The sequence below is a fragment of the Opisthocomus hoazin genome, chromosome 6, assembly GCF_030867145.1.
Source record: "Opisthocomus hoazin isolate bOpiHoa1 chromosome 6, bOpiHoa1.hap1, whole genome shotgun sequence".
Classification (NCBI taxonomy): domain Eukaryota; kingdom Metazoa; phylum Chordata; class Aves; order Opisthocomiformes; family Opisthocomidae; genus Opisthocomus; species Opisthocomus hoazin.
Window position 1 is genome coordinate 6,411,207 of NC_134419.1, and position 22,272 is coordinate 6,433,478.

Genomic DNA, 22,272 nt, shown 5'->3' on the forward strand with positions numbered 1-22,272 from the left:
ACTACACCTGGAAATACAGCCTTCCTGCACACCTTTGTGTTTTTCTGTTCATTCCCAATTCATCCTGTGTTGGGGTTTCCCAGGCTGTGACAGATGATGTTATGTTATCATCCCTGTCTCATTTTTCACCTGTGTCAAATAGCACACCTTACACAAAGGAGATGTAGTTGAAGAATTGCTCAAAATATAAAATGACGGCTCTGATTCACATGCTGGGAGGAAGCGTAGGTTCCCCTCGCATCAATGAGATTTGTCTGCGGTTACCAAACGCCTGGAATTAATCCAGTGGAGCTGCAGCTTTTATGTTAAATTCATCAGAGCGAGGGCTGACAATAAAGCCATCTTCGTAACCCAAAATAGGGTTCTGGCTTTTAACGCGGAGAGCTCCAGGGAAGCTGTCCATCGCAGGTCCAAGGCCAGCTCTCAACTCCCGTCCAAACCGTGTTTCAGCTGCTGTAAGCCGCTGCGTAGTGGCGGTGGGAGGCTGGTAAGGTGAGGAGTTGCGTTCTCTGGTTGCTCTCCCTGCTTTGGCCTTAGCTGGGAGCATGGAGAAAATATTTTCCTCAGGTATCACATACTCTGAAAACCTTGCTTATGTACCTCTTGCTTTAAATACTCTGCCTTTCTGAGATTCTGCTAAAAATCCACCCAGCCTTTTTGCAAAGGCCTGAGGTAAAAACTTCACGCTCGCTTCGGAAAAAGCGACAACTTTCCGCGCGAAAGCCGGGGCTGTTCCTTTAAGCGCAACCCCAATATGTCTGGGTATTTCAGCACATATGGGCCACCATGGTTAAACCCTACCCAGCTGGTCTGGCCGTTCTGCCGCGAAGCCTCCCGTCTTTGTTCGTGGCTGAAAGGGAGGGTGGTGAGAGACGGCGCAGGCTGTGTGTGCTGCGGGTTGCAATCCTGCAAAGGCGGGCTGCGGGCTGAGCGGGAGGAGGTGATGTGTGCCGAGCCGGCAGCCTGGCTCGCCGCGCTGGAGGGGACGGGGGTCTCTGTGAGACGTTCTCCGTGGGGGAGACGATGTCCTTGAGCGTCTGAACTCGGAAGGGGCCTTAAAACCACGCGTGGGCACTTTGTTCTCTGTTTTCTGCGCTTCGCTCCCTTCTCCCTCCTGCCTTTTGTCATTTCTCAGGCTGCCTCTCGCACGAGTCCCCTCTTCCCGCCCTGTCCCCCTTTCAGAGGCTTGCGTGGTGCTTCTGCAAGGCAGGGACCTGGCGTGGAAACGCTCTCGGGCAGGATTTTCCCTACCGAGGGAAGAGGAGAGGTTTCCTTCCCTTTGGAGGCCTGGGAATCGCCCCGCGGCTGCGGTTTTGTAGGGAAGCGGTGGTGATGCTGTCGGTGATGGGGGGATCTGTGGAGCTGGGGGTGTGTGAGCTCCCCACAGGGGTGGGCGGCCGCTGCCGGGGCAGGGCTGGGGCTCGCACCCTGCCTCTCGGCCAGGGCAGCGGGCTGCTGGCAGGGTGCTCCGGCTCTCCGGCCACCCCCCGGGATGCCCCCGCCGCCCATGCAGCGTTGTGCTGGGGAGAGGGGCTTCACATCGCTGCCTTTCTTCTTCCTCGTGTGCAGCCTCAATACCTTCTTAATTTCATCTCATTATTTCCTGCCTAAATAATTCCCATTTCTCCTGGGGACCGCGTTTAAACCTTTGATCTTCTCTGAAGTCTCGAAGTCCTGATCACATCCTTTCTATTTAAATGAATCAAATGCCTTTTTGACTGATGATTTATAAATCTGCCCACAGAGGAACAGAGGGAGCTCCAATACAGCACACCTCAAAATCGCCCACCGTGTCTCTGGCCGGAGCCGAAGCACCCCGTGGGCTGATCCAGAGCACCTCAGGCCTGAGCTCCGTGCCTGGCTCCGCTTCCCTGCCGCGTCTCGTCCGCCCCTGCCTCCCTCCACCCGGCTCCGCTGGCTGACCAGCGGCATTGACCGGGCACAGGCCCAGCCGGGGAACGGCCGTCCCCAGGTCAGGAGAGGGTGAATGTGCCGGCGGTTGATGGATGCCGTCTCCCGGGAGCGGGACACAGCTGCTGCGCTGCACAGCCCCGGCCTCCCCGTCTCCTGGGGTATCGCCGGTGCGGAGCGCAGCTGGAGGGATGGAGAAGAGCGGCTGCGTAGGCACCGGTGTCCCGGGCGCTGGCTCCGTGCCGGGAGGTGCCTCGGCACTGGGGCTGGCGGTGGAAGGGCTGGAGGACGTGGGTGTTGCCGGAGATGGATGCGGCGAGGACGAACGTGTCGCTCTGTTGTGCGACGACGGAGAAACCAGGGAGCACGTTGTCCCCAAGCGTGGGGGATCGTGGCCAGGAGGGCTGAGCACTCCTGGCTGAGCCCGGGCGGTGGTTGTGGAAATACCCAGGAGAGGCCCCATGAGCTGTGGTGCCAGACCTTTCCTGCCACTGCTGCAGGCTCTGGCCCTGCGCGTGACAGACCTTCTCTCCGAGAGCCCATTAGCAAAGCAGCTAATTAAGCTCTGCAGCATCCCTGGGAGGTCAGCAGGAGATGCACCAGCATCACAGCCATGCCCAGAGCCTGCACCGGAGCAGGAGCTTTGCGCTGTGCGCTGGGACGGGGAGAGCTGCCTTGCATCTCCTCGTTCGAAGGTGCTCCTGGGGCGATACGGTGCCCAGTACCCCAGGACAGGTACCCTGATGTCCCCTGCCTTGGCTGGGCTCAGGACGGAGGGCTCCTGGTGGGACCACCCAGCGCTCCCACCAGCCCTCAGCTTGGCTTCAGCGAGGCCGCGCAGCAGGGAGAGAACCTGTACAAATATTATTGTTGTTATTATTGCCCATAAATATATGCAGGCACTTAACGACCTTGGCATGGAGCATTTCCTGGGGATTAATGACCAGTTGGCGTTAATGGTCCTTAGCTGCACCTCGGGCCATCAGCTCCTCCCAGCCCATCATTAATCCACAGGAAATGTCTCCGGCATCGATCCTCATTGCTTAATTAATAAATGCAACTTGTCTCCCTGCCTGAGATTTACAGATACTCGCTGCTTCTTTCCCCGCTGCATTGAAGGTGACTTTTTTCGCACAGGTCCCCCACGCCGGGTCGCCCTCGTGGGTTTTTGTTTCCTGGCGTTCGTCTGGGTGTGGGTTATGGCAGCAGGAAAGCCTTTTCTCTCCCGGGTGAGAGGGAAGGAAATGAAACACTGCTGGGTTTGGGGTTCCTTCAGCTAATGTGGCACAGCACGGGGAGCACATCTTTCCCACTGAACGCAAAGGCTTGGGTACCTTCAGCCGATTGCATCCTGGGCGAGAAGGAGCACGAGCCAGCATGGTAATTCTCCAGGGCCTTAGCAGGTTCTATAATAATCGATATTTTTCGCCTGTGAGTCACAATTCATCTCTAATCTTCCTCAGGGGAGGTGGGATTTGCTATCTTTAGTGCTCGCCACTGCCGCTTTCCCGGGCTGAGCATCCCGCCGAGCCTGGGCGCTTGCTGCAGGGGTGCTGACCTGACAGCCGAGGTGTAGGCGCAGCTGCCTTTAAACCCCGTTCCCCATTTCTCTGGCCTTTACCACCGGCTGGCTTTGTGCGGTGGGTGCCGCAGTATAAATCACGTTAATTCCTGAGGTGCTTTTCCGCGGTAAGTCTGAAATTCCCATTTTGGTTCGCTGGCTTGCCTGGCGAACTAAATTATTTTCACAGCCCCTTAAGGGCGTATTGTCAGCCCAGACTTACTGCCGTTATACAGCGTATCTGAAACATTAATATCTCTTCTAAATATGGTGTATTGACAAGGTATCTGGTATAGTGTAAATCCTTGGGACATTTGATCCAGATCATTAAAACTGAGTGAAGGAAGGGAGGAATAGATCAAGTTACCTTGCCGCTCTTAATTCAAACAAGAGATGAATTATTCATTCCGCTATTAATTCTACAGTCCGCCTGCTTTTTATTTATTTCTCTCTTTATTTATTTTTTTTCCTCCTGGATAGACAGCTCCAAAAGGATGCTCGGGCGCCGGTGAGGGGAGATTTGCCTGCCAGAGAATGGGGTGCGCAGGAGCGGGCTGCCTGGCAGCGCTGGCCGTGTTGTGCGGGGCTCTGGGGGATGCTCCCAGCCAAGGTAAGAGCCCGGTCCCAGCTCCCAGTGGGGACCGATGGCATCCATGGCCCCCAGGGAGGAAGAGGGCTGTTTGCGGGCGCTGCAGTGGCTCTGGGGTGCGAGCGGGTGCCGGCTCTCAGCCTGTGCAAGGGGCCCCATGGCTTGGCCTGGGGAAAGGAGCTGGGGTCTGCAGTTGGTGTGCACGGGACGCCGCTGCCCACTTGAGTTTCTGCTTCGTGCTTGTTTTAATCAAGGTTGCAGGTAGAGGTTGTCCTGTTGTGGTGTACGGGCACTTCGCTGAAGCCTGTGTTAACTTCTGGAGTTGCACGTGCCTATATAAATACACACACACACACACGTGTATATGTGAATGTATGTATGCATGTTGCTGTGCATGTAATAAACCCCTCACTTTACCTGGATAAAATGCCCCCGGGGCGCAGGGCAGGGTTAGCAGGCAGCATGGTCATTTGGGGGGCCGGGTGGGCCAGCTCAGCCCGGTAACTCGCCCAAGGGGCGATCCCCCTCGCCGAAAACGGCAGGGCCTTGCTCCCCAAAGGGCTGCGTCAGAAATAAAACCCCGTTCCTGGCCCCGGTGCGGGTGCTCCCAAGGGGCAAGCGGCCGCCCCGCTGCTGCCTGCACCTGCCCGGGCTGCCCAGAGCACCCCGAGGCTCCCAGCCCTTCATCCATCCAGCTGCCTGCCCCGTGGCTACTCACCCCTCCCGTGGGGTATTTATTTCAGTAACATTATTCCTTTAGTGCCACCCCCATATTATTTTATTGCCTCTCCCCAGTAATTAGCAAGGCGATTTTAGACCTGGCCAGCTTTGCTGCTTGTGCCAGCACACCCGCATGTACCCACCCCCCCCCCTCACCGGGAGGTCACCGCACCGGCGAGCCTGATGAAAAGCAACGCGCGCTGGCTGACTATTGATTTGCAATATACTTGGCCCAGATTGATGGCAGCGAGCGGCCCAGCCTTGCTTGGGAACCCGCACGTGTCCGCCGGGGGCTACGCGGGGTCTGCGTCCCTGCCGGACGTGATGTGTGTGCCCGCTGCGTCAGCCGCTTCACCTCGGCCCTAATCAGGCCCAGGGGCAGGTGGCAGCCGCCCCTCCTCTGCCCTATTTTACAATAACTGTGTCTCGGTGTAAGGATTTCATTAGAAAGTCGTTCCCTATGTACATAACTCATCGTTAAGCACATCGAGCCCTTCAGCCCTATTTGTCCCAGCTCGAATTCACCGATGCCGCCATTCCACGGAGGGAGCGTCGTCAGCGGGAGGCACAAAGCTGAAGGGCTGGGCAGCCGGGGCACCTGGAATCACTGAACGATTCAAACTCACTCTCTACTCTTTTTTGTTTCTCAGGAAAAAATGGATGGGGACATGGTGCCATCACCAGCAGAACAAGCTCGTGGGCACGGCCGAGCCCTGCTGCAGCCACGCTGGGGGTGGGGGGGCGGAAGGGGGTTACGTGGAGGGATGAACGGTGACGGAGGGGACACGTGTCCCGCGGGTAGAAGGGGCGGTCGAGCCCAGCGGAGGGCTGTAGGGCACTGGTGGGATGGAGCCGGTGCTGTGCACCCCATCTCCATCCTTTCAGGCTTCCCCTGGAATGGGGGCATCACATCCACCTCTGTGTCCCCCAGGCATCAAATGCGGCGGGGTGCTCTCGGCACCCTCCGGCAATTTCTCCAGCCCCAACTTCCCGGGGCCGTACCCCTACGAGACGGAGTGCACATGGCTGATCGTGGTGGCCGAGGGCTCCTCCGTCCTGCTCTCCTTCAGCCACTTCGAGCTGGAGTACCACGCTGCCTGCGCCTACGACTACCTCCAGGTCTACAACGGGGCCGCCCGGGACCGGGGCAACCTCCTGGGCACCTTCTGCGGCCGCAGCCCCCCGCCACCCTTCTCCTCCGCCTGGCACGTCATGGCCGTCGTCTTCCGCTCCGATCGCCACGTAGCCAAGCGTGGCTTCGCCGCCGCTTACCGGAAAGGTAGCGGGAAGGGATGGCAGTGGCAGAGCATCCGTCCGTCCGTCCATCCTCTGCCACCATCCTCATCGTCTGTGCCTCCCCGCAGATGCCTGCGGTGGGCAGCTGACGGGGCTGTCCGGGGAGATCACCAGCCCCCGCTACCCCGAGAGCTACCCCAACGACGCCGAGTGCCGCTGGAGCATCGGGGCGGCCGGCGGCAGCGGGCCCCTCACCCTGGTGTTCGCCGACTTCCAGATGGAGGGGGGCCAGGGCTGCGGCTTTGACTACGTGGCCCTTTTCGATGGCCCCACCGCCGCCTCCCCCCGCCTGGGACGCTACTGCGGCAGCGCCCGCCCGCCCCGCACCGTCTCCTCCGCCCCGCACCTCTTCATCCTCTTCAAGTCGGACTTCAACATCGGCGGCAGGGGCTTCAAGGCCCATTTCTACTCGGGTGCGGGGGTCTCGGGGTGGTGGGAAGGAGGTGGGGACGGGTCCCTGGGGTGGTGGTGACGCTCTCCCTCCCACAGCAGCAAGAGGAGGTGCGAGGGGAGGGGAGCCCTTTGGGGAGAGCTCATGAGATGGTGATGCGGATTGTAATTGGCCACACAACGCAAGTGGCTTCGCTGTGGTGCTCCCAGGCCCCAGGTTGTCTTTCTCCTGACCAAGAGCTGCCCTTCTCCCTCGCTACGCCATTCCCTGGGGATACGGGTTTTCCCTGTCTGCACTTGTAGGACTTTGGCCACATCGGGTGTTGCCATGCCCCAAAACCGATGGGTGTCCATCGGCCAAACTCAAGGCTGGGGAGCAGCGAGGTGGAGGGCAGAGCATGCTTTAGCAATAAAAGAATTGATGGCTCAGCCCCCAGCTCACCCACATGCACGGGGCCTCATGTTTGCTTTCATTTTTTCCTTTCCCCTTTTTCCCTGAGCAGGTGAGTGCCAGGAGGTGTTCACCGCCATCAAAGGGAATTTCTCCAGCCCTCGGTACCCCAACTTCTACCCCAACAACCTCAAGTGCCAGTGGAGCATCCAGCTGCCCCCGGGCTACCGGGTCAAGGTCTTCTTCTTGGACATGGAGCTGGAGGGCCGGAGCAGCCTGACGGGCGGCTGCGACTACGACCACGTGGCCGCCTTTGACGGCAGCACTGAGAATGGATCCCTGCTGGGGCGGTGGTGCGGGCGGGAGAGCCCGGTGCCCGTCACCTCCCGGCACAGCCAGCTGCTGCTGGTCCTCCACACCGACCGCAACACGGCCAAGAGGGGCTTCTCCATCGCCTACGTGGGAGGTAAGGCCTTGCTTGGGTGATCCGCAGCGCTTTATTTCCATCACGACCTGCCCAAGACCGTGTTATTTCTGGAAGGATCGTGCGGTGAAGTTAGAATCATAGAATCAAGGTTGGAAAAGACCAATAAGATCATCAAGTCCAAACGTCAACCCACCACCACCATGCCTGCTAAATATAGATACTCGTGAGCAGGAGCAGAGCGCATGGCTCTCTGGGGACGGGGTGGGTAAGATGTGGTGGGCGAGCCCCAGCTCTTGCAGACTGCGAGACACGCATGCTCCACATCGTGTTTAGTATTCAAGAGATGCTTCCTGGCTTCTCCTTGCATCTCTGCTGCTGCCATGCTCCTGCTTCTCTCTCAGGGCATGGAAGGGAGAAAACTCAAGGGGTTTTTAGGGGACCAAAACCCCGGGGAAGTGACCAGCTCAAGCATCCCAACCCTGTTCCCTGCTCCCCAGGATGCTCCGGCCCCACCAGCACAGGGCTCAGCAGCAGAAGTAGACCATGTCCTCTCCTCCACAGCAGCAGTGCTGGAGGGACGGGACCCCGGGGCACAGCGCTCCCGAATCCACCCGGCCAGTGCCACCGGTGTGCCCCGTGCCCCAGCCAGTGTATCCACAGCTGGCGGGAGGAGCCGTGCGTAACCTCCCTTGTCTATCTGCCAACACTTGCCCCTCAAAAGCCAGCGAATTGATGGCATTCGTTGTATTTCAGGATAATTACATCTGAGCTGACCTGTGTGTCAGGGATGATTCAGGCAGGGCAGCCTCGCCAGCGGGCTGGAGCCGGAACAGGGCTGCTGGACCGGTGGCACAGGAGCCGGGAATGGCCGGCCCTGGGTCTATAGGGTTTTATCCCTCAGCAGCAAAACCCTTCCTCACTTCCAGTGTAGCAGAAGGGATCTGGGGCTACATGCCTCTAGGAGTAAGAGATGGGATGGAGTCTTGTCCTGAGCCTCTGCAGCCTCTGGAGGGAGAGAGGTTGTAGAGCTTTAGTGTGCAGGACAGGTCTGTCCCTGTCCCTGTCCCTGTCCCTGTCCCGCTGAGTTCTTGCTGTTTTACAGCAGTGTGCAGGGAAAGAAACCTTGGCCTCGCTGTGTCTGGTCACGGAGAAACCCCCTTCCTGACGGAGGAGCTTGCAGACGGGTAGATGGGATAGTAGCTGAAGAGCAGGGGGAAGCCCCATCACGGAGAGGGATGTGACTTCTCCCAGCTGCCCGAGGCCCCTGCGTCCCCCAGTACACGCTGCCGACGCGTGCCAGGGGAGGACAGAGGCTTGGGCATCATGAAACCGAGCCTCCCTCCGTGGAGCTAAGGCTGCACGCTACGTTCGCCCGGCGGTTTGGGCGTCCGCTTGCAGTCAGCAGCCTGCGTGGTACGTCCGGCCGCAGCACCCTGCCCCGAGAGCGGCCGCTCGCACCCGGAGGCACCGGCCTCTCCCGCCACCGGCTTCCTTGGCAGCCCTCGGTGGCCAAGGGGCACCTCAGCCTCCACGTCCGCAGCCCTTCAGCCGTACAGATGCTTTCCTTTTGGGCCCACAAAAAGGCATGGCTTGGGCTGGGCGCGTGTGATTTATGGCCGTTCGAATGAAAGCCTTCATGCCAGGAGAGAGGATCCATTTTCTCCTCCTCCTGCTCTTGTTCTAATGCACTTGAGTTGTTTGGTAAATCTTCTAATGGTTTTATAATGCACTAAGTGGAGCAAAGTGACACTATTTTTGCGTATTGATTTTATTGCATCTCACCAGTTTCATAAGGCCAAGATTCAGAGGGAGCTGGAATAATTCAATAATTCATACTGCCCAAGTGGTTGGTTCTAGCTGAGCGAGGATGAACTTAGAAGAGGGGGAGTATTTTTCCTCCCTGCGTCTTTTCCTGCGTGGATGCTTTCTGCATCCAGAGGGCCCAAATACGGTGCCAGAGGGTGAGTGATGGAGAGGGGCTGGGTTCCCCGTTGCCTCACTCCTCGGCAACGTGGGCAGCTCAACAGCAGCTCCCTCCGAGCACTGTTCGCCGGCTCCCCATCAAAAATAATGTTCTGGGGCAGGAGGAGGGCTGCTGATGCTTAGGATGAGTCCTGGGCTGGGCCACCCCGCAGGAGGATGCCCCAGGGCCAGGGACCCGGCTCACCCTGCCCCGGGGACCGTGTGGCTGCCATGCAGCTGCATCAAGCTGGGATGGGCAGGCGTGGGGTCCCCCGCGATGCGTCTCCTCCATTTCCTCGCTGTGAGAGCATCTCTTGTAGCATGCAGGGGAGCTCTGTGACCGCGGCAAGCCATCAGCAAAGCTCTTGTGGTCTAAACCTGGGCTGCAACTCAGATGTTTTGCTGGCTTTGCAATGATGGAGAGCGGCTGCTCTCACAACATAAATCTTTCCTTGGTTGTGGCAGTGACAGCACGAGGATGTTGCCTGTGATGGCACTTGGGTGTTGCTTGGAAAGCAGGGAAGGAGGACGAGGGGCAACGAGCACAAACTGAAGCAGAGGAAGTTCCACCTGAACACGAGGAAGAACTTCTTCCCTCTGAGGGTGACGGAGCCCTGGCCCAGGCTGCCCAGGGAGGTTGTGGAGTCTCCTTCTCTGGAGATATTCAAGACCCGCGTGGACAAGGTCCTGTGCAGCCTGCTCTGGGTGACCCTGCTTCGGCAGAGGGGTTGGACTGGATGACCCACAGAGGTCCCTTCCAACCCCTGCCATGCTGGGATTCTGTGACTCTGTGATGAGGCTCGAGAGGGTTGGTGGTGGTGTCTCTCCCCAGGGCAGAAAGCAGGGCACTGCCTGGGAGCCAACCATGTCTGACCTCAGTGCGGGGGCTAAAATATGGATATATAAAATAATGGTCTCTGCAGTTCGGGTGTAGCTCCTTTTTGCCTGAAAACTCATCTCATCCCATGAGTCCTGTGGCAGCAACGCCAGGTACTGCAAGATGCACGGGGCAGACTCTGGAGGCCGATGTCCCTGCTGTTCCTTGGCCACCTGCGTCGTGTGTGGTGGGGACAGCGAGCTTTGGAGACGGCTGTGGCTCTGCGCTGAGCTACTGCGGTCACTGCAGCCTGGGGAGATCCCCGACCGACCGACCTTCGCCTGCACCTTGTTTTCTGTCCCGACAGTTGTGCCCATGAACGTCAGCTGCACCCGAACCGACTTCCACATCCAGATCCCCGTGCAGTCCCTGGCCCAGCTGGAGAGGAACAGGATTTACCTGGGGACCCCCTCCTGTGCAGCCCAGGTGGTTGGCAGGAACTTTAAAATACACACCAGGTTCGACACCTGCGGCACCGAGTCCCAGGTAAGTGGTGGGCAAACCTTTCTTTAAAGCGAGCTGAGTGGATGGTTAGCCCTGTGCCGGTTGTCATGGCTGCAGAGAGGAATTCCCAGTCCCTCTCCCGTTTTCCCAGTAGATGCTGGTGGGATTCGTGGCCACCTGCCCTCCAAAGCCCTGTGAAAATGAGCTGCACAAAGCCCCAGCGAGCCACCACCCTTGTCTTGCAGAAACGCAACAACACGTCCGTCATCGTCAGCACCCTCTACATCGACTTCTCAGCGGGGGACCAGGAGGACGTCCACCAGTACGAGGTGCAGTGTGAGCCGAAGAGGAAGGAAGCCTCGGTGACCCTCATCGCCGGCCCCGAGCCCTCCAGGCTCAGCCAGGCAGAAAACCTGGTGGATGCCCAGCAGCGGGAGGGGGGAGCGACGGACGCCCACGAAATCAAGAGCCAGGACACCAGCGACATCGTCTTCATCAGCATCTGCATCCTGGCCGGGCTCCTCATGGTCATCGCGGTGGTGGGGCTGGTGCTTCTGTAGGATGCTGCTCCCTGGATCCCCAGGGCTTGCGATCCCAGCCCTGCCCAGGGTGGAAACACACCCCAAAACCCACCTGCACCCACAGCTGCTCGGACGGAGACGCAGCTCCCAGGCCCCAAAACAGAGGCTGAACCCAACCTCCACCTCCTCCCAGCGCCTGAAAAATCTGGGCAATAGTCAGCTGTTTCCCTTCCCAATTTGTTTTCCTTTGTCTCAATCTGTCCGTTTGGCTCGGGAATGCAATTCTCGTGCTTCCTAACTCTTCCGGCACCTGCTTCAATTTGTTCTCCCTCTGGTGCTGCTGCTTTCGGGAAAGTAACGTTGTTTGCTGATGGCTGCAAATCATCCTGTCAGTCATTTCTAGCTGAGTTCTTCAAGGTACAAACCATCCCCAAATATAGCAATATTCCCAACAAACATTTTCCACGCTCCCACCCGTGCTTGGGGGCTACCGTAGAGCTGTGTTGTAGGTATCTCCGCTTGGCACTTACAGACGTAGCTCATGTAGGTGCTTCTAGGCGGTGTTTCTGGATGTCCGCGGGCGATGTGATGAGGCACATTTGCTGGGTGCCCTGCAGCTCCTCGTTTGATCATTGCTTGTTGTCTAACCCACCCATTGCTCGCAGGACTCACCTGAGCTCTTCAGCCACCAGCAGCTGGAGGGAAGGAGGATGATCTCTCTTCTCCTCCGTGTTTTCCTCCTTTCCAGCATGTCCAGCTGTCCTTCACTGTTATCTCTGTACCAGCATCGCTCCTGGAGTCTGAAACCATGGGCAAATCCTGCCGGGCCTTGGCAGGCTGCGGTGCTGTGGAGCCTGGGGAGACATCAGAGCGTGGAGGTTTGGGAGCCCTGTGAAGACGGCCTCGGCAGGAGGGGCTGGCTCCCCTGGGACCTCAGTGACACCGGACCCCCACCCTTGGTCCCTGCAGAGGGTGAGCTCGGGAGCCAAGAGCATGAAAACAGGAGTCCTGTGGTCACCTGCACCTCCAGAAAACTTGGGTTCCTCCCCAAGAGCCCTGCTGTGACTGACTGCCGGGTGGACAACAGCCCTGACCGCCCTCCTGTGCCATGCGAGCGCGAGGGGAATTCCCTGTCGGCATCACCCGGGGAGTGGCCACGGCAGAGCAGCCCGTGTTTGCCTGGGCAGGGGTTAGAGCCAGCGGATGGCGAAGCCAAGGTGAAGTCTCGCTGTGTGAGGTGGGTGAGTGCACCCCTGGGAGCCTGGCGTAGAGGCCACCCACCCCAGCCTGTATAAAACACACTGTGGTGCAGGGGGAGAGCTTAAAATGCCCGAATGTGGTCATTCAAGGGCAAGAAGCCGAACCTGAGGGCAGTGGGTAATCCAGGAGTCCTTTTTTTGGTAGTGCTACCTCCCAAGGGGAATCCATCCTACGGAGGGCACTGGCTGTTCCCGCAACAGCATCGCACCGCGTGGCAAACCCTTCTTGCTGCTGAATCCACCGGCAGGACTTTTGGCAGGGGCCAGCAGGACAGTCCCGTAGGCGAAAGGCTTTCCCAACCAGTGTCCTGCTTCCCACGCCCGCTGGGACAGGTCTGTACCTGCTGCTAAGCATCAGAGGAAGCAGCAGATTGAATGGATTAGATTGGATATTAGGAAAAATTTCTTTACTGAAAGAGTGGTCAGGCATTGGAACAGGCTGCCCAGGGCAGCAGTGGAGTCCCCATCCCTGGAGGTGTTCAAAAAACGTGTAGATGTAGCACTTCGGGACGTGGTTTAGCAGGCGTGGTGGTGTTGGGGTGACGGTTGGACTTGGTGGTCTTAGAGGTCTTTTCCAACCTTTATGATTCTATGAGTCTGAAAGGATGGTGACCAAGCGGCTTCTCCTCCTGGTTTGCACCAGCCCGTGGACACCTAAGAGGGTGTCCGGGGAGGGAAGCAGGCACAGACCTGTGCACGCCTCCTAACGAGGAGCCTTCGTTATCGGAGCCCTGAGTGATTCGGTGTTTGCTGGTGCAACACGGCGGCAAATGCGAGATTTCCAAGTGAAATATTTGCCGGCACTGTTAAGCTCCATTAAGGCAACGTTTTGAGAGCGTGTTGGGTACGTAGACGGGAAACAAGGCCAGACCCCCCTGCTGCCTGCAAAGCCTTGCTGCCAGTTAATTGCCAGGTACAGAACTGTCAGCTTGAGACGATAGTTACAAGATTTGACAACTGAAGACACATAAAGATATCTTTAACCTTCCTGGCAGCCCAGGTTTTGCTGAAGCAGGTGAACGCCGCAGCCCGCTCGTGCCCGGCGGGGACCGCAGCAGCCGGCAGCCCCCAGCCCCTCACCCGCAGCCCGGGCACCTCCTCGTCCCGCCGGAGCCCCCAGCACCCTGCGATTTGGAGGGAAAAAGGCTTTTCTGGGTAGCTGCTGGTGGTGCACCCAGTAAGGAGCTAGACCTGGTCCCAGAGTCCAGCAGCAACATTGCCCGCTGCTGCCCTCGCCCCAGGGAGAGTTTCCAGCTCTGGCTCCGGTATGAAGCTGCCTGAGCACCCCTGGGCGCAGCACTCGCCAGCACGTATCCCTTGGGATGGAGGATGGGTGCTGCAGAAGCAGCTCCGCTACCCTGAGCCGAGGGACTTCCCAGCACCCCCGGCCCCTCAGGACGTTATCCAGGGGCTCACGGCCCGGGCAATTCCTTCTTCTCAGCCTGAAGAAGAGAAGGCTGCGAGGGGACCTAGTATATACTTACAAATATCTGAAGGGTGGGTGTCAGGAGGACGGGGCCAAGCTCTTTTCAGTGGTGCCCAGTGACAGGACAAGGGGCAATGGGCACAAACTGAGGCACAGGAAGTTCCGTCTGAACATGAGGAAGAACTTCTTCCCTCTGAGGGTGACAGAGGACTGGCACAGGCTGCCCAGGGAGGTTGTGGAGTCTCCTTCTCTGGAGATATTCAAGACCCGCCTGGACAAGGTCCTGTGCAGCCTGCTGTAGGTGACCCTGCTTCGGCAGGGGGGTTGGACTAGATGACCCACAGAGGTCCCTGCCAACCCCTACCATGCTGTGATTCTGTGATTCTGTGATTCCGGTGACTTGAAGGCTTGCAGAAGCCCTTTCCCGGCTCGTTCCTGCAAGCGTTGGCAGCTGCATCCGCGGCTGCCGCTGGCAGCGAGCCACTCGAACCGGTCATCCCCCTTGGAGCGAGGGGAGCCTCCCACGCTCGCCGAGCACGGATCCTCCGATCACGCCCTGGCGTGTCGCAGCCTCTCGTTTTCTCCGTTAGGTTTTGGCATCCAGCCTCTCCCTGCCCCGCAGGGTTTTGCTCCCTGACGTCCCCTGTTAAACCGCCCCTTCCCTGATGTGCGGGGCTCTCCCTTCCTGTTCCAAATTTAACACCCCGGGAAGCTGCTTCTGCGAAAAACCTGGAGGTGTCACCACCAGCACTGGCCGGGTGTCCTCCGAGCTCTCAGATACCCAACGCCACGGAGTGTGAGGACCCCAGTTAAAGCCACACTGGCAGCGTGGGGCAGAGGGGACATCATGGGGACAGCAGTAACACCTGGGTTTGGGGCCCCAACCAGCCTCCTGGCTTGCTGGCCGGGACGTGGGAGCACCACGTCTCCCCAGTTAATGCAAGATTGGTTTCCATCACATGGCTCGTGACGTGCCTGTGGCTTTGCAAAGCCCCCCCAGCCCCCTGCCCTGCCCGTGATAGCCCCCTCCAGCCCAGACCTGCTCCTGGCTGGTTTTTCCTGCTTGCCTTTGCACCCCCCTGCTCCCCAAATCGCCCCCAGCTCCTTCCCCTCACCGTGTCAGGGTGTCCCCCTCCCAGCACCCCTTTCCCAGGGACCGGTGGCAGCCCAGGAGCGTGCTGCTTCTGGCTGGGACCCGGTCCTGGAGCGGGACAGCCCCAGCATCCCACACTGGTGCACAGAAAGACGCGTCCCCATCCCCATCCCATCACAGCCGGGACAAAAGCCCCTCGCAGCCGTCACCCTCCCGGCCTCGGGAGAGCTTTCCCCATCAGGGGACCTTTCCCCATCAGTGGGGCTCTGTGCATGGGGTGCTTCATGGTGGCCCAGCTCCTGAGCATGGCAGGGAGCGGTTGTGCTCTTCCCTTGGGAGCTGGGCTTGCTGGGCTCTCCTGGAGAGAGCTCTCCCTTGCTTTTCCCACAGCCTGGCCAGCCCCTGCCCACAGCCAGCTGGGACACCTGGGACACCCTGCACATGGAGCGGGCTCGGGGAGATCTCGGCACGTTTGTCAACCTGATAAGTGATGCGATGCAAAACGAGCGGGAGCTGCAGAGAGAGCTGATGGAAAGAGGCCAGGAGGAGAGAGGAGAGGTGTGTCCAGGGGATGGAGCTATTCTGGCCTTGTAAATTAATTTTAATAAGACATCTGTGTTCATCTGCTCTCCTCCACACAACCAAAACTCATCAGAAGTGGATTGAGTGACGTCTCTGTGGCCTGGAGGGTTTCCCTGCCACCATCCATGCCGCTGCCATGTGGCCACGCCGTGGACCGGAGCAGGGCTGGCACCCACGGCAGTTCTCCTTCAGCAGGCATGGCCACCCTTGTCCCTGCGAGGGAAGAGCCCAGCGGCACAGGCGGTCGCGTCGGGGCAGCCGGGAGGGGAGGAGATCCCCGGTGAGAGGGTGCAAGGTCCCCTGGCTGGGCACTGCCCCAGCTGGGGAGGGAGATGGTGCAAGCACAGCCTGGAGAGAGGGACTGCTCGGGTCATTTTGTGAAACAAACCCTTTTTCTCCTGCCCAATCCACTCAGATGGGTTGCAAACAGATATCAGGGATCCATCACCAGCGCTCCTTCCCCTCCGTCATGCGCACGGTCCTCCCACGCCGGGCCTCAGTTTCCCTCCTTAACATTTGCCTGGCGCTTCCCGAGCAGGCAGGGAGAGCAGCGGGCGTAGGCAGCGCTCCCGCTACTCATCTGATTATTTATTTAGAGCTCGGTGATGAGATTGCACCAGGCTGAATGCAGCCTCTCCATCTCCTGGCTTTGCTTACGGACGCGGAGTTGCGTCCCTCCGGAGCAGACAAAGGCTTTGCTGTTGTGCGGGAGGGAGAGCTCCCGTTATCTCCCTGCGAAAGCCTGCATGCAAATCTGATGAAGAACGACCGCTGAAAATCGTAGATCATAGAAAACAGGACTGGAAGAGCCCCCAGGAGATTGGTTGGTTTATGCTCTCCCTCCCTGGGGGATTCGCTTCTACCGGAGAGAAGCTGGGCTAAAATATCCTGAAAAATCCCAGCCGTGCTCTCTGTGTTTTCTCTATTTACCAGGAAGGTTTTCCTAATGTGTCACGCTGGTAGGACGTGCTGATGGGGGCTGTGCTTTTGTGCTGCTCCGCTGGGCAAGTGCAACGGTGGTGGGCACCAAACGGGCAGCGCTGCCTGCGCAGGACCCTGCTGCCCCTGCCCGGAGGCACCGGGCCAGCTCTGGGCAGGATTGGGCATCCCAGCAGGGCTCCCAGCGAGCACGCGGTGTCACGATCCGCAACACGAGGGTCTGGCAACCATGGAAAACCCCACCTGCACCCGGAGCAAGCCCGTTGAGGTGCAGCTGGTGGTGGCCTGGAGAAGCCTTGGGGCAGGAGGGCTGTGCTAAGGATGCGAACTCCACACAGCTGAGCCCAGCTCCGCAGCTGAACCCGGTCTTGCTCGGAGTCTCTCTGATGCCCCCAAAGCTGTGGGCAGGCGGGCAGGGCTCTATGGGGCTGGGAAGGAGTGTGGTCCAGGCGGGGTGTCCACTTGCCTGTACTGGTATCATTGCTCTCCCGTCCCCTGGAGCCACCTGGCGTGAGGCAGGCGAGCAGCTGAGCACCGCAGCAGGGTGAGCTCTGGGGATCTCTCGGGGCTGGGTGATCCCTGGGTGGCCGTGCTGGAGATGGCTGTTGGAGGGGCTTCTCCTTTTCAGAACAAGGTTCCAGCTGTGGCAGGTAGCTCGGGTCCCTCTCCTTCGAGCAATGCTTTATACGCCCCAGGTTTCCACGCTTGGAAAAAACAAAGGATGTCTCGATGCTTTCTGAAGCAGCAGTGCTGCACACTCCGCCCGCTTGAGATTTATGTGGCCCCAAGGGCGCAGTGAGCTTCTGCTGACTCACACCTTTCTCTTAAAATGAAAATAAAATGGCCGGTGTGCCACCTTGGTGGCTGCAGAAGGAACAAGAAGAGCTTCCTGAGCACCAGCTGGTTGCTCGCCCCTTCCCAGCCAACTGCTCTTTGCTGGTTTATGCTGTGTAAAACTCGGTAAAGCTTTCTGTGGTGATGCCAGCGGTGCCTGGGGAGGGAAGGGCTGCGGTGGGCTGCGTGCTCTGGCTGTGGGTGCTGGTGGAGCCCGAGCTCACGCTGGCCGGGGTGCTCCCCTCGCTCCAGAAGCCGTTCCCCCCCGCACTTTCGCAGCGAACCATCAGGACGTGCGTGGTGTCCGGCCTCGCGTCGCAGATGTGGTAGCCGGTCTGCTCCCCGCCTCAGGCTTGTGCTGAGAAAGAGGGGGGAGGTGTATTTAAATGTCTCTCACAGCTCTCCTCTGGCAATTCCTTCCCTTTCCCCCTGTTTCTCTGCTCAGGAGGTGATTTATGTATCTTTTTATATTGGGGTCCAGAGAACTGGCATGCTTGTGACACCCAGGGAGCCAGTGCTAGAGCTAAACCCCGTGTCTCTGAGCAGTGCTGGCGGCGTGAAGAGTTGCACCCCCTCCACGGGCACGAACCCCACTGCTTCGGTGAATAGTTTGGGGTTTTTCCCTTCTTCCCACAGGTACCCTGTGGCTGGGAGCCTGCCCTGCATCCTCTGTCCTCTCCAAAATCCCCCTGCTCCAGAAGCAGTGGTGAGAAGACCTGGGGAGCTGCTGGCGAGCCCCTTGCTCCCCGGGTTGGGACCACCGGCAGGAGCGTGCCCCTGCCCAGCCAGCCTGAATCCCACGACACGGCTGGGGACCACCTCGCCGGGAAGTCCCTCGTCCCTCCCAGCACAGTGATGGACTCTCCGATGTCCCCAGTGTTCGCCACCAGCCCCCCGCCTCCCCCCAGATCTGGTACATCAGGCAGAGGCAGAATTTTCCCTGGATGAAGCAGCAGGAGCTGGGGCCGGCAGTGACGTAGTCTTTGCACTCTCCCACTTCTGGGGCTCCCCTGCGCCCCAGGGAGGTGGCGGGGATGCCGGCATCCCATGTTTGGCTCCCTGAAAGGGGGTTATTTGTTCCTAGATCTGGAGGAAGCATCGCTTTGTTCCTACATGAGAGCACAGCAAAGCCAAAGCACTCGCAGGATTCCAGGGACCTTTCTGCTCCGGCTGAGCACGCGGTTTGGGCAGGTCGCGTTCGCTTGTGTCTGAGTATGTAAAATGGCAAAGGAGCTTGGGAGAGCCAGGACAGGGGCAGCAGAAAGAATCACAGAATCACAGCATGGCAGGGGTTGGAAGGGACCTCTGTGGGTCATCTAGTCCAATCCCCCTGCCAAAGCAGGGTCACCCACAGCAGGCTGCACAGGACCTTGTCCAGGCGGCTCTGGAATATCTCCAGAGAAGGAGAGTCCACAACCTCCCTGGGCAGCCTGTGCCAGGGCTCCGTCACCCTCAGAGGGAAGAAGTTCTTCCTCATGTTCAGACGGAACTTCCTCTGCTTCAGTTTGTGCCCATTGCCCCTTGTCCTGTCACTGGGCACCACTGAAAAGAGTCTGGCCCCATCCTCCTGACACCCACCCTGCAGATATTTATAAGCATTTATGAGGTCCCCTCTCAGCCTTCTCTTCTTCAGGCTGAACAAGCCCAGCTCCCTCAGCCTCTCCTCATAGGAGAGATGCTCCAGTCCCCTCATCATCCTCGTAGGCCTCCGCTGGACTCTCTCCAGTAGCTCCTCATCTTTCTTGAAGTGGGGAGCCCAGAACTGGACACAGTGCTCCAGATGGGGCCTCACTAGGGCAGAGTAGAGGGGAAGGAGTTATTTTCCTGAGCCGTGTGGCTTTCGGACCTCGCTCCTGGGATTTTTTTTTCCTTCCCCAGCAGTGACTCACACCCAGACTTCAGCCATCCAGTCTCCCCGCAGTGTCCCTGGCAAAGGGGACCCTCCAAGCCCTTTGGCCTCAGCCGCCAGAAGACACCCCCCCATCCCTGGCAAACCGAAGCCCCTCTCGGCCGGGCAGCGGCTGACAGTGCCTGCTGGGGTGGGCAATGCCAGCCTGCCGCGGTGGCAGCTCTGCTCTGGGGATCCAGGTACCCGCCGGAGACCCCGGCCGCGGCGGCGCAGATGAGGAGGCAGTAGTCAAGCAGCTCTGCCATCTGGGGAAACATAATGGATCAAGCATATGGACCATTAAAAATGCAATGACGGCGTTTACCGGGAGTTGTTTTCCCAGCTTTTTTTAAGCCCTGTTTCCCGGCCGTCGTGGCCCAGGGGACGGCGAGGTCCTCCTTCCCTGCTCGCAGGGGTTTTTCTGTGCGGGGGCTGAACGGGGCGTTTGCTCTGTGGTGGAAGGGAGAGGTCGCAGCTGGATTTTGAGCTCACAACCGTGCCTCTGCAGAGGGCTCGGGGGGGGCAGATTTGACCCTGCCTCCCCTCTCTGCCTGGCTCTGCCATCGCAGCCTTCCTCCTCTTCCTCCTCCATCCGTCCAGGACAGGGGTGCAGCATTTGCAGTGTGAAAATCTCAGCTTAGGCAAAATATTGGCCACAGCAGAAAAGGTTTGGACTTTTTTTTTTTTTCTTTCCCCCAGTATTGGGGCTAGCAGTGCTAGCGGAATAGAGTTTGTCCGTGATAGCAGCACCCTTTATAGGGAGATAACTGCTTGCTAGATAATAATATATAATTAGCAAGGATTATCCCATAATCTAGTCTAATTGACAGGGACTGTGGATGTTGTTCAGTGGACTGCCAGCAGAAGAATTAGAGCATCATGAATTACAGTGTAACCCTGGCACGGGCTTCCCTGTTCTGTGTCCTGTGGCACGTCAGAGTCCTTCCGTGCCTCAGTTTCCCCTCCTGCGAAATTCCCGTGCATCCACCTGAGTGGGGGGGATTTATCGTGCAGTACCAGCGCCTGTGCAGAGGGGTGCTTAAACAAATGCAGGAGGGCTCTCCAGCCCTTGGGGTGTGCTCCACAACATGATCTCTGCTGTCGCAGGGCTCACTCATTAACATTAAAAACACTTAAAAAGACCACAGACATTTAAAGCCGGGAGGGAGATTCAGAGCTCCTGGTAACGCTGCACGGAGGAGCAAGGCTTTGATGGCTGGGGAACTCCTCGACGTGTTTCCCTCCTTCCACCTCTGCTTTTCTGCTTTCCTTCGTCCCTCCTCTGCTCCACCTCATGCTCCTGCCCTGCGGCGTGCTAACATACCTTGGGAGGAAAGTTCCTGGAGCCTGCTTCAAATGATCAAGGCTCCGAAAGACATCTGTGGCTGCTCCTTGCCTTAACATCTCTTAATCCAGGGCCAGTCTAGCAAACCCGTCATATTACAGGTCTGCCAGGAAGCAAAGGAGATCTAAAAGTTTGGGTTCTTTGTGGAGAAACCTTTGAAGAGCCTCTTAAAAGATGAAAAATGGTGAGCCGCTGTGCACTCTCTTTTCTGAAGGACAGGGAGGGCCTTGCCTACTCCCGTCTCCTTTTGCCCAAGTAATTTGCAGCAGGACAAGGCTCTCCTGAGCCACGCCTGCTGATGGGGAACGGAGCAGTCGCCCGGTGCCTCCCCAAACCAGCTCGGTGGAAGTCAGCTCTGGCAGGGGTCAATTCCCCCTCCATCCCTCCGGGTGCTGCCCCGAGCCCACCCTGTATCCCCCAGCAGCATGGGCAGGGGAGGAGAGCAGGAGGTGACACTCGCCTCCCGAAGGAGCTTCCCTCCTCTCTTTGCTGGGTGCAGCGGGTCTCTATGGCTCCGTTGTCTTTATGCACTCTTTTGGTGAAAGAAATCTGTGGGCTGGGCTTAATCTGGTGAGAAAAGGGAAAAAAGAAGAACCTTCCCTCCAGCTTGGGTGCTTCCTTCATTGAATGTTTCCCCTGTAAAAAGGGAACCAGCTATTTCAAAGGCACCGTGGCAGAGAAACCTCGCACAGGGGAGCCACTGCTCAGCCCTTTCATCCTCCTTTTTAACCTAAAACGGTTTCCCCACTGTGAAGACAGGAGCTTGTGGAGAGTCCATGCCTCTGCAACTCTTTGTAACTTGTCTTAGCGGTACCCTGTGGCTGGTCTGCACCACGCAGCAGCGGCTGCCAGGGAAAACTGGAGGAGAAAGTGCAGAACGTAGGGGAAATGCACGCCTGGCTGGAGAAGTAGCAAGCTGCTCGCTAGGCGTATGGCTAGGCATAAATAAATGCGGTTGTGTAGGTGAGATTGCTCCAAGGGGGGAATCTGGTCTTTATAGCATAATTAAATATTTGATTACTGTCAGTTATCGAGTATCCTGTTGTCACATTCAGCGTGGCTCTTTGGGAAAATGAAGCCCTATTTTGGCCTTTTGCTTTTTTGTCTCTGTTTTTGTCATCCGTCCCCACCTTCCTTTCTGGTTTTGTCCTTAAACCCATTCCTTTGTTCTCTGCATCTCGTCCTGTGCTGCAGGTCTCAAGTCCAGCCCTTGGGGACCTTTTCCAGTTCCTCCAGACAGCCAGTTTTATGCAAAGCTGATTCTGTGAATCTTCAGTCCAAAGGATGCTGCCAGCTTTAACATCAAGCTGCAAGAGCTGGGCCCAGAGCTGTATGCTTAGGTCCCTTCGAAAACAAGTTGGGCAAAATATTAGCCATAACACAGAGGAAATGCATAGGAGAGTTTTCTCCTGATGTGCAGTAACTCTGCATCCCTGAAATTAATTCCCAAAAGAAAAATATTTGGCACGTATTGAGAATGAAGTTAAATTTTAAAGTCTTCTCTGCAATGTGTACCTTAAAGAGCTGAAGGTATCCAAAGTAGATCAAAGAGAAAAAAAATCTCTCTTCCCTGAAGGCTGCTCTGATAAGCAAGGTGTCGGGGACCAGGAGAGGGCATGGAAAAAGTCCCCTGGAGGAGATGGGCTTGGCAGAGCTTTGCTTACATCCTGAAACAGAGTCTGATGGCGCAGGACAGGCTGAGCTGGTAGTTTGTGTGGAGCAGAAGAGCTCACCCGCACCTCTGAGCTGCTCCAGGCCGTCTGTGGAGGCACAGGCTGTCCCACGCCAACCCCAGGTGATGCCTGGACAGCCTGTAA

General features: G+C 58.1%; 1 protein-coding gene across 1 annotated transcript; it reads left to right on the forward strand.

The window, feature by feature from the left end:
• The first annotated feature begins 4,006 nt into the window (after window positions 1-4,006).
• Window positions 4,007-11,128, forward strand: CDCP2 (CUB domain containing protein 2). Its single transcript, XM_075424183.1, has 6 exons — window positions 4,007-4,082; window positions 5,713-6,060; window positions 6,146-6,490; window positions 6,971-7,324; window positions 10,432-10,610; window positions 10,814-11,128. The coding sequence occupies exons 1-6, from the start codon at window positions 4,007-4,009 to the stop codon at window positions 11,126-11,128; spliced, it is 1,617 nt and encodes a 538-aa protein (XP_075280298.1).
• Window positions 11,129-22,272: the final 11,144 nt, after the last annotated feature.

Excerpts from the sequence above, each read along its gene's own strand:
- CDCP2 (XM_075424183.1), top strand. The coding sequence starts at position 4,007 with ATGGGGTGCGCAGGAGCGGGCTGCCTGGCAGCGCTGGCCGTGTTGTGC. Across the intron at positions 4,083-5,712 it reads GGGGGATGCTCCCAGCCAAG|GCATCAAATGCGGCGGGGTG; the intron begins GTAAGAGCCCGG and ends TGTGTCCCCCAG. Across the intron at positions 6,061-6,145 it reads CGCCGCCGCTTACCGGAAAG|ATGCCTGCGGTGGGCAGCTG; the intron begins GTAGCGGGAAGG and ends GCCTCCCCGCAG.